The following is a 15,999-nucleotide window of genomic DNA, read 5'->3' as shown; positions in this document are numbered from 1 at the left end:
AGTAGAGACGGGGTTTCACCATGTTGACCAGGATGGTCTCGATCTCTTGACCTCGTGATCCACCTGCCTCGGCCTCCCAAAGTGCTGGGATTACAGGCGTGAGCCACCGCGCCCGGCCTCCAGTTATTTTTGATTCTAGCATTAAATCATTCCAAGTAGAAAACTATCTCTTTCTTATGAACATTGCAAAATTTATTTGCTAGAATATTTTTATTCATACATTATTAATAAACACATTTATCATACCATTTTAAGAAATATATCTTAATTTTGGCAGTTACAGTGTACTTTTAAGTGTGCTTAACAATCTTCCACTTAATTTGTAGTTTTACAAAGAAAGAGCTTTGTCTTTTTATTATGGAAGTAGGTTTCTTATCAATAACATCCAGTTTCTAATTTTGAAAAGAGTGAAAAAAAATCAAATTGTCATCAAAAGTAAATTATTCATTATAATTCCATTGTGCTGATGACAGGCATGAAAATTCTTCTCAAAAGTACTTTCAGCATATCTCAGCTTAATCCCCTCAGTTCTTCATCAAATGATATGGTGAAATGCTTTATCTCCCTATAAAGGAGTAAGGCATAGGCCTTAACATAGTGCCTGAAAAAAATAACGCATTCTTTATTGATTAATTAACTGGAAATAAAAAATTGTTCTATTTTAAGTTTCAAATTCATGCAGCTAATATATTCAATTGCTTGTAAACACAGAGAAAAAGCACACCTTAAAGGGCACTGTAACACAAACACATCCTTACACAGTTTTTTAAATAAACTGCATACTTCTGCTGGTTCCTCAAATTACCTGGATTTATACAGCTTTGGAGATTGGGCAGCCAGAGTACTCCCTGTTTGAAATGTTTGCAGCATCAGACATTTTGTTTCTGTTAAAAACCACTTAATGTTTTTTGTCCATTTGCATGTCAGCATATGCACATAGCCTGCTGAAGAATTTTGCATGATATGTATGTTACTAGCCAATTTTTAAAGACAAAATCAAGCTTTCATTGCATGCAACCTAAAAATGTGTTTTCTTCTCATCAGGAGTCAACTGAGAGTTCAAATACAACAATTGAGGATGAAGATGTGAAAGGTATGATTTAACCAGAAATGGAAAATCCTAACTCAGAGAGAGCTTTATATAGATATGCATATATATTAAAAATGTGCTTCAAATAACTAGTAAGTTTAGAAAGTAGGCCTATCCTAAAACACAAAAATATTTTATTCATGAATTAAAAAATTTATAACTAAATAATTATTTCAACAGTGTTTTTGTCATTTTCCTACATATTATTTTGTATATTGAAACTGTAGATATGTAGCATATTCTAGCCCATTACAGTAATGACAACTAACAATGAGTTACTAGTTATAGGAACATAACAAATTATAAATTTGTCAGTCAAAAAGTGATGTAAAATGTATACACATTGGGTACATTCATAAAAGCTATCTGGAAGACAATTTATATTCAAGGATACAGTATAAAAATAACTTTTTAACATTTAGTCATCTCAAATAAGTATCAGTAGAATTTTGTATTTGGCCACTTTTTTATCCTACTTTTCTGTGTACATTCCAAAGATATTCTTGACCTCCATTTACTTTGGTTGCCAAGGTTCGTTTAGCTACGTGTATGAGTCGTTGGCAGTGTTTTTACAGAAATCTTCTTACTGCCCCTGCACACACATACTGAGCACACATTTGCAGTTAGCTCATCTCCTTTGACCACAACACTGTTTTAGAAGCATTACTTTTGTATGAATTGCATTTGCAGTTTTATATTATTTTTGTAATTTATTGTATGTACCTACAATCTCTGTAGACCAATTGTCTAGAAGACATTCTGACAAAGAGCAGTAACAGTGGGATATTTGAAATAGAAATATTAAAGTAAAAGAAATATGAATTGAGAGCAATGATCCATAAATTAATTAAACCTGTCTGAAAAGATTACTTACCTAATAGTATCACCGTAAGCTTTAATTCTAAACGTAGCATTAATACGATAAAGTCTTGAAAAGTTGTATTCATGTTATAGAATAAAGGACTTGGAAATTCTCAGGTCAAGGAGACATACGGTCAATTTAGGAAATAAAAATGGCTGTAGATCACAACTTGCCAGTCACCTCTGCTGACTTTTTCCTTTTTGTTTGAATAGAACAGCTGATGCTATTAAAGTATACTCTCTATTTATATAACTAAGCACACTGACCTAACTCTGCTAGACGTAGTCAGCCATTATTTTTTACAGTGGAAAGGTAGATAGCTGTGTCAAGAATTTTATTTAGTAGGTCTGTTCATCTCACTCTTTGCACTAAAGCTAAAATTTGAACTGCAGTAGTTTTATGAATCATTGATACCAGCCATATTAGATAAAAAAGATTCTTTTTTTTAGCCAAATAAATAGATATACCATTTAGCTTTCCCAGTGATTCAGGAAGCATTATCTTTGTAAGTGTTTTGAACTCATTAGCTTCTTTAAGCTAAGCTAAATGTTTCGTATGAATTTTTACGTTCTTCCCATGAGCAAGACTAAGAAAACCTGTTCATTGTCCACTGCAGAAACTGAATCTTTAAATAACTAAATAAAATTAGGAGAATACCAGCACCTCACTATATGCAGTTCATCTGCCAAGTAATATGATAATGGTTTTAATAAGCGATCTTTCTCACCTAAATTTGACTCTCAGCTCTACTACGTATTGGTTCAGGATCACTGCTATTAATCTATGTAAATATTAATGCATAAACAGAGTTCCTGTCAGCATTACCCTATAGTTTGTAATTTCTTTTTGATAAAATGAAATAATGCCATTCCTTAGAAAATAGTTCTTCAGTTCAAATCATAACAATAATATGGGTTTCATCTTGCCTCTGAGATTTCACAAATTGAGATTATATTTGTATTTATAGTTATGTTGAGTCTATATACAACAAATATTAGAGAAATTCAGCATCATATTGAGATCAAAAGACATAAATGTCCAGTGGATAATTTAGCCCAAAGTGCTTTGGTTTATTTCCTTAATAAGTACATTATTTAAGTTTCTGCTTAATTTTACTGGTATGGATCTGGCCAAAAAGCTGTAGATATATCTTATTAGGACTCATTTGTGTTCTCTGTAAGGCCCAGACAGCCTTTTGGAAACTAACCCTTTTAATATTGAATGATATCAGAAACCTTTAAGACTAGAAGACACTTTGAAATATTACCTAGGCACCATCATTTGTACGGGTACAAATGGTACATGTAATGGTCTTAAATGATTTTAAATTATTTATTATGCTGATGATCTGTTTGAATGGGAATCTCTCCATTTATCAGTGCATGGGCCTCAAGAAAGACCCTATATTTGAATAATTATGCTCTCTTATTTTTACATTAGAATTGCTGTGGCTCTCAGTAGCTTGGTAGGGAATGTGCTTATTGTCCAGCTCTGTTGAACCCAAATTTACCCATATCTAATATCCTATAGCTAACATCCAAGAACTCACAAATACTATCAGTTATATAACCTGACCAAAACTGTATCCTATCTACAAAACCATGACATATCTACAAAACTGTGTGTCTTCCACACACATATTTTCAACCTTTGCTTTTCTGTAGACAGCATTGTTATCAGTGAGACACCACACTTTTTGACATATTCTTAAAAAAATACCCCCATAGCATACTTCTGCATGCAAGCACATGCTCTACCCATTGCTGCTGGCTGCCTCAGATATAGTGCATCTAACACCAGCACCTAGGCATAGATTGTTTTATGGTGGCACATGATTCCTTGAATACCATGTCACATGCCTCCCATGCCAAGGCAGTGCACATTCTGCCCCGTCCCCAAGGACTCACCTGGCAGGGACAGCTTCTGTGTCCTCTTTAATGTAAAGAAACATGGAGTTGCTGGACGAGGGGATTAAACCTCTGGTGACCTGGTCAAGGGAAGAAATAAGGTAAACTAACAACAGGGTGGGGATTTTTTTGTTTTTATTAGTTTTGTTTGTTTGTTTGTTTCTGACCTTTTTGAGTGGGGAAAAGGCAGGCAGGCCAGTTGCTCTCAAAGACAAAAGAAAGCAAAACTAGGCAGAGACTAATGGTTCTTCAGTCTGGAGCACCTTGGAAAGCCAGGATTTAAAGGCTCATTTTTCCTTCAACTCTTCTTATGAGTTTCCATCGAGAAATCATGACCCAGTCTGTGTAATACTTTTGAATTGTGTTAGGCTGTTTCTTCATTCAGCAAATATATATTGAATGCCTTCTGTTTACCTAGGTTCCACATGCTTCTCTTTGTGAACTAGCCATGTTCAAGAGATTTGAATGCCTCAGAGACAAAATGCTATTTCCTACCCTTTATATGAATCTTGTTATGCTATAATTTAGGCCCATTTATCTTACATAATACAATAGCTATCAGGAAAAATTAGTGAAACCCAACATAAATGCATGTTTTATCTAAAAGCAAAACAAAAAAACAAACAACTCAGTGAAACCCAGAAAAAAAGTGAGACCCAAGATAAATACATTTTTAAAATCTGAAAGTTCTTTTCTTTTTCTTAAAAACCTTCAACTTTTGGCTATAACCACATTTTTCTTCTCAAGCTCATAATCATCCTAAGGGTCTTGCATTGTTTTACAACTCTTGTTTGTAAAAAGCTTCCAGAGTTCATTGTTTTCTTTCTCCAAGGCAATGTGTTGACATCCTACTGTTGACCTTTTGAGCAACTTTCTAATTTTGTCTTGTGTTTAAAACTAAATATTATCTCTGATGCTATGTAAGGAAACTCAGTAGCAAGCTCAGTGTCATGGAGAGTTACTAATAGTTTAAAAGAAAATGGGAGTTTGGGCATGGTGGCTCATACCTGTAATCCCAGCACTTTGGAAGGCAGAGGCACACTGATCCCTTGAGGTCAGGAGTTCAAGACCGGCCCGTCTGACATGGTAAAACCCCATCTCCACTAAAAATACAAAAATTAGCCAGGTGTAGTGGGGCATGCCTGTAATCCCAGCTACTCAGGAAGCTGAGACATGAGAATCACTTGACCCCAGGGGGTAGAGAAGGCAGTGAGCCGAGATCATGCACTGCATGGGTGATAAAGTTAAACTTTGTCTTAAAAAAAAAAAAAGGCAAATGGGTGTCCTAACAAAGCATAATTACCATCATGGAAGCACTGTCGTAACAACTGCCCATCCTACACTAGGAGAAAAAAGTTTTCTCATTACAACTAACTGGTGTTTTCAAAATATACAATTCTTTAGGCCAAAAATCGCTGCAATAGTCATTTACATTTTTAATCCATTTCCAGTAAAACAGTTACTGTACTTTCATTAATTTAAGGTGTTATCAAACAGCTGTCTTCATTAGCCCTTAATTAGCAGTTGACAGTACAAACTGCATTCCTCTCCGGGGGTGTGGATGTGCCTAGAGTCAGTGATGTGCAGCAGGAGCTCTTTTCGCACTGAAAACATTTGAAGATTTTCCTTTGGTTTGTGGCTATAGCCACAGTTTGCAGGACCTGTATGTCACAATGCCTCTCTGTCTCATAACCCATCCAGTGCCATTTTTCAGAGTCAGAGTCACCTACTTCCTCCTGAGGGGTGCATGTCCATGTAGTCCATCTGTTGCTCTTTCCCAGCATTCCTGTGTAGCACCTGTTGAAGTTGGGCTCCTCTAGACCCTTGTGTCATTTCTGTCACCATCCTGTTTCCAGTATCGCACTTCAGTTCACCATTCACCACAAGCTTGGATCTCTTTCTACATTTGATCCTTCTTACAGATCTAAGAAAGTGGAGCCCTTTACAACAAGCAGAATTCTGGCTATGAGACTGTGTGTGGCGACTTCATCTGTACTGAATTTCTTTTTTCCTTTTCCTGAATACTAGATTACTACCTAGTAATGAGGCCACATTGGATGTTTGCAAAAGGCTCAGTTAAGGCCAGAGTTGTTGGCACCCTTATTACTTGAATGGTGATTCATCTTTGATGACACCTGGGTATCATGGTCTCAGCTAATTTATGGAATCACTTGATTGATGAGCTTTCTCTGTGTGTCTTTTATAAATATGTACATCAGTGAGTAGTATGATGACCGGTTACCCAAATTCAACTATTCTTAAGTTCCGTTTGGTCAGCAAAAACCTTCTTTCCTGTGTAGGATTTCCTAAGGCAAATGATCTCATGATACTGATCTTGGTATCTGCATGTAATTTATATTTCAGAACACTTGTCTTGCCTTCATTTCTCACTTCTAGAAAATCTGCAAATTAAGAAACTCTTGGATATTTTATTTGGGGACTTTTGATAATTATGTTATTCCATTAGGTTAAAAGTGTCTTAGAGGAAACTGTAGGGTAGTATATAAAAATTTCTTTCAGGTTTCTAATCCAAAATTTGATTTTACAACAATTTATTTAGAAAAATTGGTCTTCATATAGCTACCTGCTGATTTTTTAAGTTTTATATCAGAATTAGTAGCTTATATGTCTGATACAGAATTTATTCTACTCCACCACTAATATAACACAGTTTCATTTTCTCTGTATATTTTTTTTACATTTCTTCTCTTTTACCTCTCTACTAACTCTATTTTTCTCTTTATTCCTTGCCTCAGTCATGTTATCCTAAGTTTGTCAGTGATAGCCTCAATCTTGTTTAGCACTGTTGACAAAATACAGGGTCAAAACTGTTATGAGCCCCATTTTAAAACAGGGTCCAAAATCAAAGCAAGTCAAATGGAACCAACAAACAAAAACATGTAACTGCTCATTTTAACATTAGAAACACATCAGCTCATTCTGTATTAGTAAAGTTTCTCTGCTCAAAATTTCTATAAATAGCTTTTCTTGTGTGTTTCTGAAACCCTGTAATGAATTTTAGCAATACCCACAGCAAAAATAGTGTAGCATTATGTTACAAAATACTGCATAAACTCTAAAGGCATATATATGTGGTAAGGTTCGTTCTATCAGTTTCTAAACTTTGATTAAGCTATCAGTTTTTAAGCTCTTGAGTTCACTTTAAGAATTAACTTTAATAATTCAGAATTTAAAAACCTGACATTCATCTGCTTATACTTAGTGTTCAGTGGAACCCTAAGCATGTGGGAGTTATTTATATCCAACTGCACAAGGTCATCACCAAGGTCTGATTTTCCACTCATGCAAAAATTCAAAAAATTGCAACCTCCAGCATAAATGGGTTAACTATTCATAGATATTACTTTATGTGGGTATTAAAAATATAAGAGATAATCAGGCTCACACTTTGTGTAATGAAAAATTTCATAGTTATCCACATATAATTTACTTTATAATATAGTTACATAAATGTTTAGTATAAAACTTCCTTGTTTTTGTTCGCATATCTATTTTTCCTATTACCTCATAAAAATGGTTCAATTTCATAAGCTACTCAATTTAAGTTTATGTTTATATTTTATAATATTACTCCTTCTGTCTTCTTTATTTTTTCAGATTATGGTTTTATCATTTCCATTTTTAACTGATGTAAAATATAAAATGTCAGCAAGGATCCGATTTGAATCTGAAATCTATACTGTTTCTAGGCCTAACCTTTATCTAACTTGCTTTGAGCAAGTTGCATAACTTCCCTGTGGCTCATGTTTCCTCATAACAGCAGAATTTCGATATTGCAATCAATAATACAGACTTTTAAACTCTTTTTCTACTTTACTTGATGCAATACTATTAACAGATTGTTGTAGGATCTCTTCTACTTTTTAAAATATATAAAATGGTACATTCTAAGATAATACATATTATCATAAAACAATTAGATGTTAATAATATAAACAAGCAGTCATGGAAAGACATTTAATTCAAAGTTGAAAGAAACAATATGTTGCTGCAAGTTTTAGGAAATCTTATTAAAATTGGGAAAAAAATGGTGCCCACTAATCTGAATATCCAAAATGTTATCAGTAGCACTACAAGACTATAAAATTACTACTTCAAACACATTTCAGTGAGAATTATTATGAGGTTCTATTTTATGTTTCTAAAGTTTCCATACAAAATTTCTTTCATATCTAAAATTAAATTAATATTTGAGCTTATTCATTTCTATATAGAAGTTAAATCCTAGTTGTTTGCTATGTTTTTATTAACTGTGGATTTTATGTAATTCTGAAATTATTTATTAGACTAAATAATTACTTGAGTGAAATAATGTCTCCTTTGCTGAGTTTGTATTATCTTATGCCAGTAAATATATCTATAAATTATGTAAAGTTATATGTCTGTATCACGATTCTTTTTGTAAGTGGAATGGCCCTATTTTTTTCTGCTGTGGATTTCTACTGTAAACCCCTTGATTTGGTCAGAAGAAATTAGATCTAAGGTATTTTAGAAATTAATCTTTGTCCTGTTCAATTTTAATATTCCACCAGGTTACAGGTAATTTGATTTCAGGCTAACATGATATATGAAAAAGTCAGACATTAGCACTAAAAGCAGAGAAGGCAATATTCAGTGAAGAGCTTAATGAAAGAGACTGTGTAGAAATAAAGAATTTTTATTTTTTATATCTGAAACAGTGATATTTTCATTTTTCAATTTAGGTCAGCAACAAATATTTTATGAACACCCACAATGTATAGTATTCTAGCTAGACTCTAGAAAATTTAGAAAACAAAGACGATTCTGCATGATAATGTTGTAGGCAAAGACACAAATGATTGAGAGAGTTTCAAATGGACTGGGCTAATTCTGAATGGATTACGGTGACTGTATTCTAGCATAAATCTGTAGGGAGCGAATTGTGACCAATAGCACTTAATTAAACTACAATAGTTGTAGTCAGTCCAGGCAGGGAAACTCAACAGGGAGGCTTTTCTAAACATTTCCAATCTTTGTTGTTATACAAAAAAATTAATTTAACAGCATTGGCTGTCACATAAGTAGTATTAGGAAGCAGAGATTGGGTATAAGGACAATATAAACATGCCAAAGATTCAGGCTTAATATTCTTTTACTCGGGCCATAAGGTAATAATGTAATAAATGTATTGAATAGATGTAATGGCACACATTTTCTGTCAATATCTGTGCTGTGACTTTTCTTTTCCAAAGTTCTGTAATATATTAAAACTGAATTCTTGAGTTTTCTTAATAATTTTGAGGTGAGAAAAGATTATAATCACCCGAGCATGGTGGCTCACACCTGTAATCCCTACATTTTTGGAGGCTGAGGCAGAAGGATCTTTTGAGGCCATGAGTTTGGACCAGCCTGGGCAGCATAGCAAGACCCCATCTCTACAAAAAAAAGAATTTATAAAAATTAGTTAGGCATGGTGACACACACCTGTAGTCCCACCTACTTGAGAGGCTGAGGCAAGAGAAGCTCAGGGGTTTGAGACCACAGTGAGCTATGACTGCACTACTGTACTCACTCTAGTCTGGATGACAGAGTGAGACTCTGTCTCTTAAAAAAAAAAATCAGAGGAACTACTTAGTCTCTCTTTTTGTGACTTTCTTCTGACAAGTGAGTTTACAGAAAGCTGGCCTAGTCTGAGACAGTTCATTCACTCTGGTATATCTTCCTATCTCTTCACCAAGGGTCATTCTGGAAGGACTTCTCAAAGATAACTCCTAAACTTAGCTTTAAAGGGTAAGGTACTATTAACCAGGTGAAGAAGGTGGGAGAGGGGAAGCATTCCCAATAGAAGACACAGAAAAAAAGCATGGTATGTCTGAAGTACTGCAGGCAGTCAGGATATTACCGAAGAGTGAAATGCAAGTTGGAGAGGGGTAGCAGATGAAGCTTTAGAGGAGGGAAGGAGCTAGTCATGGGAGCATTGAGTTATATGAACGAGTTTGAGCTGATCTGATATTGAGAGAGATATACATCATAGACAAAGATGATTCTGCAAGATAATGTGCCAAGCTCCTTAGGAATATCAGAAAGTTTTAAGCAGAGGAAAGATGTGGTAAGATCTCCATAGGTAGAACACTCTGGCAATTCTGTGGCATATGCATTTGACAGCAACAAGACTAAAGATAATAAGACCAGTTTAAAGACTATGTCTAAAGGGAGATACATGGTCAAGGGAGAGTTGAGCTTTGTTTTATTCATTTTTTAGGATGAATGAGTCTAGATCAAGTTTGTGGGCTAACGATAAAGGACAAGTAGGAATGAAGAAATTTGCTGTTCATTTTTACGTTTATTTAGTAAATTACACTTTTAGCAAATATTTAGTGAGGGACTTTTGGGTGTCAAGCCCTGTTAAAAGCACTGGATATTCACGGGCAATAACATAGATAGTATTTTAACTTTCATGAAAGTTTTAGTGGGGAGAAATAGCTAATAAACAAGGCTCATAGTTGCTACCAAAGACTTACCCTTGAGATAAAAATGATCACAGACTAGCCAAGGACTTTACCTTACATTATCCTGATAAAAACTCCATCTATTAAATAGGTCACATTAACCCAATCTTTCAGAAGAACAATCTGAAGCCTAGAAAGATTCAGTCATATAACCAATAAGTGCTTTAACAGGAGCTAGGATTTTGCTTTCAACCAGAAAGGTTAGTGGCAAAGGCACTTGCCAGAGAGGTTTGCTGTCAAACATGAAGACTTCCAAGTTAGGTAGCAAAATCTAATCTTACGTCTGCAGGAATCATCATCTTTTGCTCCTGGGATCAGGTGTGAGGTCCTAAATAATGAGGAAGAGATGAAACATAATTCAGGATAATAGCTTATCTTTTGTAAAGAGCCCCCAAAGAAGCTTAAAACCATTGCTATTTATAAAAGTTTAGCTCTAAGGCTGTAAAGGAATGTGTTGACTTGATTGATAACAGCAGGTTATCTGTCAGTTTTTGTGGAGTTAGTTCTACTGAATAGAGCCAATGGTGTCTTGTGTCTATATATAAAATGCTGTACCATTTTATTTGTAAAACATTTTACACTGTGTTTTAGGGCTTTGTTTTAAACCTGATTTCATCCATATAGCAAGCTTGTAAAATCAAGAAATACAATATAGAAGGGACTCAGGACATTGCAGCTATGTCACTATAAGCAGAGACCTGGAACCATACTAGCCCTAATGGCCTCCTTTCAGAGAAGACCAAGCGCTTTGACAGGAATTAGGGATCTAGACTCATTCTTAGGGAGAGAGAGAGACATTTTTAAGCTATTCTTGGTCTAGTCATGTATAAGAGAAGTAGAAAAAGGACTGTAAATTGCTCTTTAGAAATTAGACATTGGATTAGTAAATTCCATGGCTAGGTGGAGGGAATGAGGCTTGTGAATATCACAGTGGACTCAGGACCCAGGATGGGAGTGGGAAAGGAAGGGAAGTTTGGATAGAATGGACATATAGAGAAAGGTCTTAGCTTTTTGATTAAAATGTGTAATTTTCAACAAGTCTATAATTAAATTCTTTGTTTCTAAATGTCCCACAGATTTCATGAGTCCCTCGGTATCTTCCCTACCAAACACATAATTCAGATTCTTAGTAAACTATCCATAAAATGACTCTATTTACTTGATTTAACCAATTATTCTTTGTATAGAAAACAAATTTTCTCATAGATGCCCCCCTTTTTATTTAAATAAAAATTGGAATTTTTCTTTCAACTTCCATATTAGTTCACTTATGTATTTCTGCTTTTGATTTTGACCTTTTATTGTTTTCTCATTTTTTATATTGTAGAGACAGGTCTCTCTCTGTCATCCAGGATGGAGCGCAATGGCTAAAACAAGAAATAATATGTACATTAAAAAAAAAAAAAAAAACACGGCCCGCTCAGCACAGTGGGAGGCTGAGGCCAGCACATCACCTGAGGTCAGGAGTTCAAGACCAGCCTGGCCAATGTGGTGAAACCCCATCTCTACTGAAAATGCTAAAATAAGCCGGACATGGTGACACACACTCTTGTAATCCCAGCTACTCGGGAGGCTGAGCCAGGAGAATTGCTTGAACCCAGGAGGCAGAGATTGAATTGAGCCAAGATTGCACCATTGCACTCTAGCCTGGGTGACAACAGGGAAACTCCATTTCAAAAAAAAAAAGAAAGAAAGAAACAGGGATATAGCTGCCATCATATGTGAACAAATACAGAATGCTTCAGATTCATGAAACATATGTAATGTCTAACAAAGAGACCTCTATTTGAAATATTTGGATTCATTCATTTAAAAAACAAAAGATTGAGCACTTTCTGTGTGCTGAATATAGTAAAATAGACTGAGGCTAAAAAGGCTTGGTTTTCCCTAAGGGAGATTTTAGTCTTACAGTATCTTCCTCAATGAAATCACATCCACTAGTGCATTTCCCCAGTGAATGGCTATTCTTTGCATTAAAATTTCGTTATATGTTAAATAAAGTTTCTTCCAGAGTACATGAATGGATAAAATATCTTGCTCTTAAAACTCAGTCCATCTTTATTTCTTTTAAAATGGAATAGTGTAACGTTTTTCCCTTGGCCAATGTTGTTAAGCAGAATTTGTCAATCCATCATGTGAAAGTGAGCAACATGCTTAGTACAAAGAGACTGATTTAGGTATTGGGATTGCTATGATTTATTTTACTGTGGTAAAGCTAACTTCTCTGCCAAAGCTGTGTTATCCTACTAATTACATATATGTGGGTACGTCAGTACTCAAAGGAAATTCTTTGCAATATGCAAATCTTTGGATAGTTGATTTCTTCTCTTTAGATTAGAACAAAATTTAAAAACTATAGGCTGGGCACTGTGGTTCATGCCTGTAATCCCAGCACTTTGGGAAGCCAAGGTGGGTAGATCACCTGAGGTCAGGAGTTCAAGACCAGCCTGGACAACATGGTGAAACCCTGTTTCTACAAAAATACAGAAATTAGCTGGGCATGATGGTGGGTGCTTGTAATCGCAGCTGCTCGAGAGGCTGAGTCAGGAGAATTGCTTGAACCCAGGAGGTGGAGGTTGCAGTGAGTTGAGATTGTGCCACTGCACTCCAGGCTGGGTGACAGAGTAAGACTCTGTTTCAAAAAAAAATAACCACAAAACTATGTTCAGACATTTCCAAGCTACTCAATTGTGTTTTTTTAAACAGATATAAAACCTATCTATACAACTATTTTATTTTACATAAGTTATAGATTAAATTATGTTTTTAAATGTCAGTGCACATGGATACCTCCAAAGAACATTTTTCTTTAATTTCTCCTCACTTCCATAGTGCTATCAGTGCAGTCTGCATTACTGCATTACTAATTGCATTACTCCTGTATAGTATGTCTCAACCATTTTGAATATGTTTATGTTCAAATGCATCTACGAAAACTGAATTGATATGACTATGTTATATTCTAGAGCTTTTAACACACTTGCATCATCGTGCTTAGTGTGTCTTTGTCTTTTGTCCTTAGTTTCTTTTCCTTTGCCTCCTTAGTTTTGCTTATACCCCACATGCAATATCTCAGAATATCCTACTAGTTTCTCCTTCAAAATGCACACTTTTTTTTGAATTGACTACTGCTCACCAACTCCATTGCCATCACTCTGAAATAAGATATAATCATCTTTTGCTAATATTATTGACATAGCTTCTTAGCCATTGACCTGCTTCTGCTTACAGTGTATTCTCAACAGAGTAGTCAGAGTTACACTTTTAAAATACATCAGATCATGTGCTGCTCTTGCTGTGTATTCTCCAGTGGCTGTCAAAGACATCAGAATCCATTAAAAGGCCTTCCATGACCACGGCCCCTTCAGACATGCCTTGCCTTGCCACCTTACTCTATGTCCTATTAGGTGTGCATCAGGAACTCTATTTCTGAAGTGTATCAAGCAGGTTCCTGCCACGGTGACTTTGCACTTACTATTCCATGCCTGGTATGTCCTGATACACATTTCCATGTGGCTTACTGCCCTTTCTCTTTTTAAGTCTCTGACCAAATATTTTCAAATGTTACCCTGTCAGTGAGATCTTTGACTACCCTATTTGAAATTACATCCCTCCAGAGCAGGCGCCGTGGCTCACACCTATAATCCCAGTACTTTGGGATGCAGGCAGATCACTTGGGGCCAGGAGTTCTAGACCAGCCTGGCCAACATGGCAAAACCCCATCTCTACTAAAAATACAAAAATTAGCCAGGTGTGATGGCACATGCCTGTCATCTCCACTACTCGCAGGCTGAGGCACAAGAATTGCTGGAACTTGGAAGACGGAATTGGCAGTGAACCGAGATGGGACCACTGCACTCCAGCCTACGGAACAGAGTGAGACTTTGTCTCAAAAAATAAAATGAAATGAAAAGTAACACCCCTCCAAATCCAGCACTTTCCATTCTTCTGTTTTATTTTTCTCCTTGTATTTATCATCTGAAATATTTATTTTACATATTTGTTTCCTGTTCCTCTTCCCCCTGCTAAAATGTAAGTTTCTGTAGAGCAGAGATATTTGTCTGTTTTTATTTATGCTAATATCCACAGTATCTAGAGCAGTTGCTGGGCAACAGTAGGAATAATAAATATTTAATTGGTAGAGGAAGGAAGCATAGTGGATACCAACCATGCCATGTCCCAGCAGCCACTAAAATAATGGGAATTCTCTTGAAGTTGTGTTCTGTTCACAACTTTTGTTTCTGCATAGTTTTTGTACATAGGATTACCCTCCCTCCATAATTTAGGAGGTAAAAACACAGAAAATGCATGTTTTAAAAGTCTTAGTCCATTTGTGATGCTAAACAAAATACCACAGACTGGGTAATTTATAAATAGTAGAAATTGATTTTTCACAGTTTTGGAGGCTAGAAAGTCTAAGATCAAGGCGCCAGCAGACTTGACGTCTGGTGAACACTTGCTCTTTGCCTTCAAAATGGCACCTATTGTTGTGTCCTCGTGTGGCAGAAGGAATGGAAGGGACTGGCCAGTTCCCTCAAGCCCTTTTTGGTTTTTTGAAGCAGAGTCTCACTCTGTCACCCAGCCTGGCCTGCAATGGCATGATCTCGGCTCACTGCAACCTCCACCTCTTGGGTTCAAGCAATTCTCCTTCCTCAGATTCCCGAGTAGCTGGGATTACAGGCACCTGCCACCACACCCAGCTAATTTTTGTGTTTTCAGTAGAGATGTAGTTTTACCGTGGTGGCCAAGCTAGTTTCAAACTCCTGACCTCAAGTGATCCGTCTGCCTTGGCCTCCCGAAGTGCTGGGATTACAGGCGTAAGCCATTGCACGTGGCCCTCAAGCCCTGTTATAAGAGCACTAGTCCCATCCTAATAACCTCTCAAAGGCCCCACCTCTTAATACCATCAACATTGGGTATTAAGTTCCAACATGGACTTTGTAGGCACGCACACATTCAAATCATAGCATTAAGTCATAGGATCTTTTTTCCTATTGGAATGGAGCATGTGCTTTTGTGTCAAATATACCAGCCCAGCTTTTTATTGAATATGCATTCTGACGTAAACTATTCTGAGTCATACACACATTAGTGATAATAACATGTCACTACCCAACCATTTTTTACCTACGAAAGTAATAATTTCGTATGGCTCAACCTAACAATAATAATAGCAATAGTAGAGCATGCTTATGTTGCATAGCGACAGTATTTATTAAATGCCTAGTATAATTCCTAACCCATTATTTAAAAGAGTCCATAAACCCAAAGAGAACTGTGTGTATGTTTTTGAACATCATTGTTTCTATTTTCTGAAACATTTATTTTATATAAGTAGGTAAATATCTATAAACTTTAAGACCCACATCCAGCCAACCCATGTACATAAAGGCCCAAACTACATAAAGCTGGCCAAGTGCAGAAAACAAGTTCATTTTTGCATTAAAATAGAAAATGATGGTGTTTTTAAAGTGTTTATGAAAGTGACAGTGTTCTTTTAACTCATAATGAATATTTTTTAAAACATATTTTATTGTGTTTTAGGTTTTGGGGTACATGTGAAGAATATGCAAGATGGTTGCATAGGTACATACATGACAATGTGGTTTGCTGCCTTCCTCCCCATCACCTATATCTGGCATTTCTCCC

At 35.9% G+C, this 15,999-nt stretch overlaps 1 protein-coding gene across 32 annotated transcripts in view; it reads left to right on the top strand.

Annotated features, from left to right (window-relative positions):
* Positions 1-15,999, top strand: part of CAMK2D (calcium/calmodulin dependent protein kinase II delta) — a 313,396-nt gene that overhangs the window by 268,432 nt on the left and 28,965 nt on the right. For all 32 annotated transcript variants that reach the window (XM_037732181.1, XM_037732133.1, XM_017510373.2 and 29 more), the window contains one exon: positions 1,045-1,093. In XM_037732181.1, the coding sequence (XP_037588109.1) occupies positions 1,045-1,093 (49 nt within the window). The remainder of the gene's footprint in view (positions 1-1,044; positions 1,094-15,999) is intronic.

This window comes from Cebus imitator, unplaced genomic scaffold (assembly GCF_001604975.1).
Source record: "Cebus imitator isolate Cc_AM_T3 unplaced genomic scaffold, Cebus_imitator-1.0 Scaffold17, whole genome shotgun sequence".
NCBI lineage: Eukaryota > Metazoa > Chordata > Mammalia > Primates > Cebidae > Cebus > Cebus imitator.
This window is presented reverse-complemented; position numbering and strand designations above follow the sequence as displayed.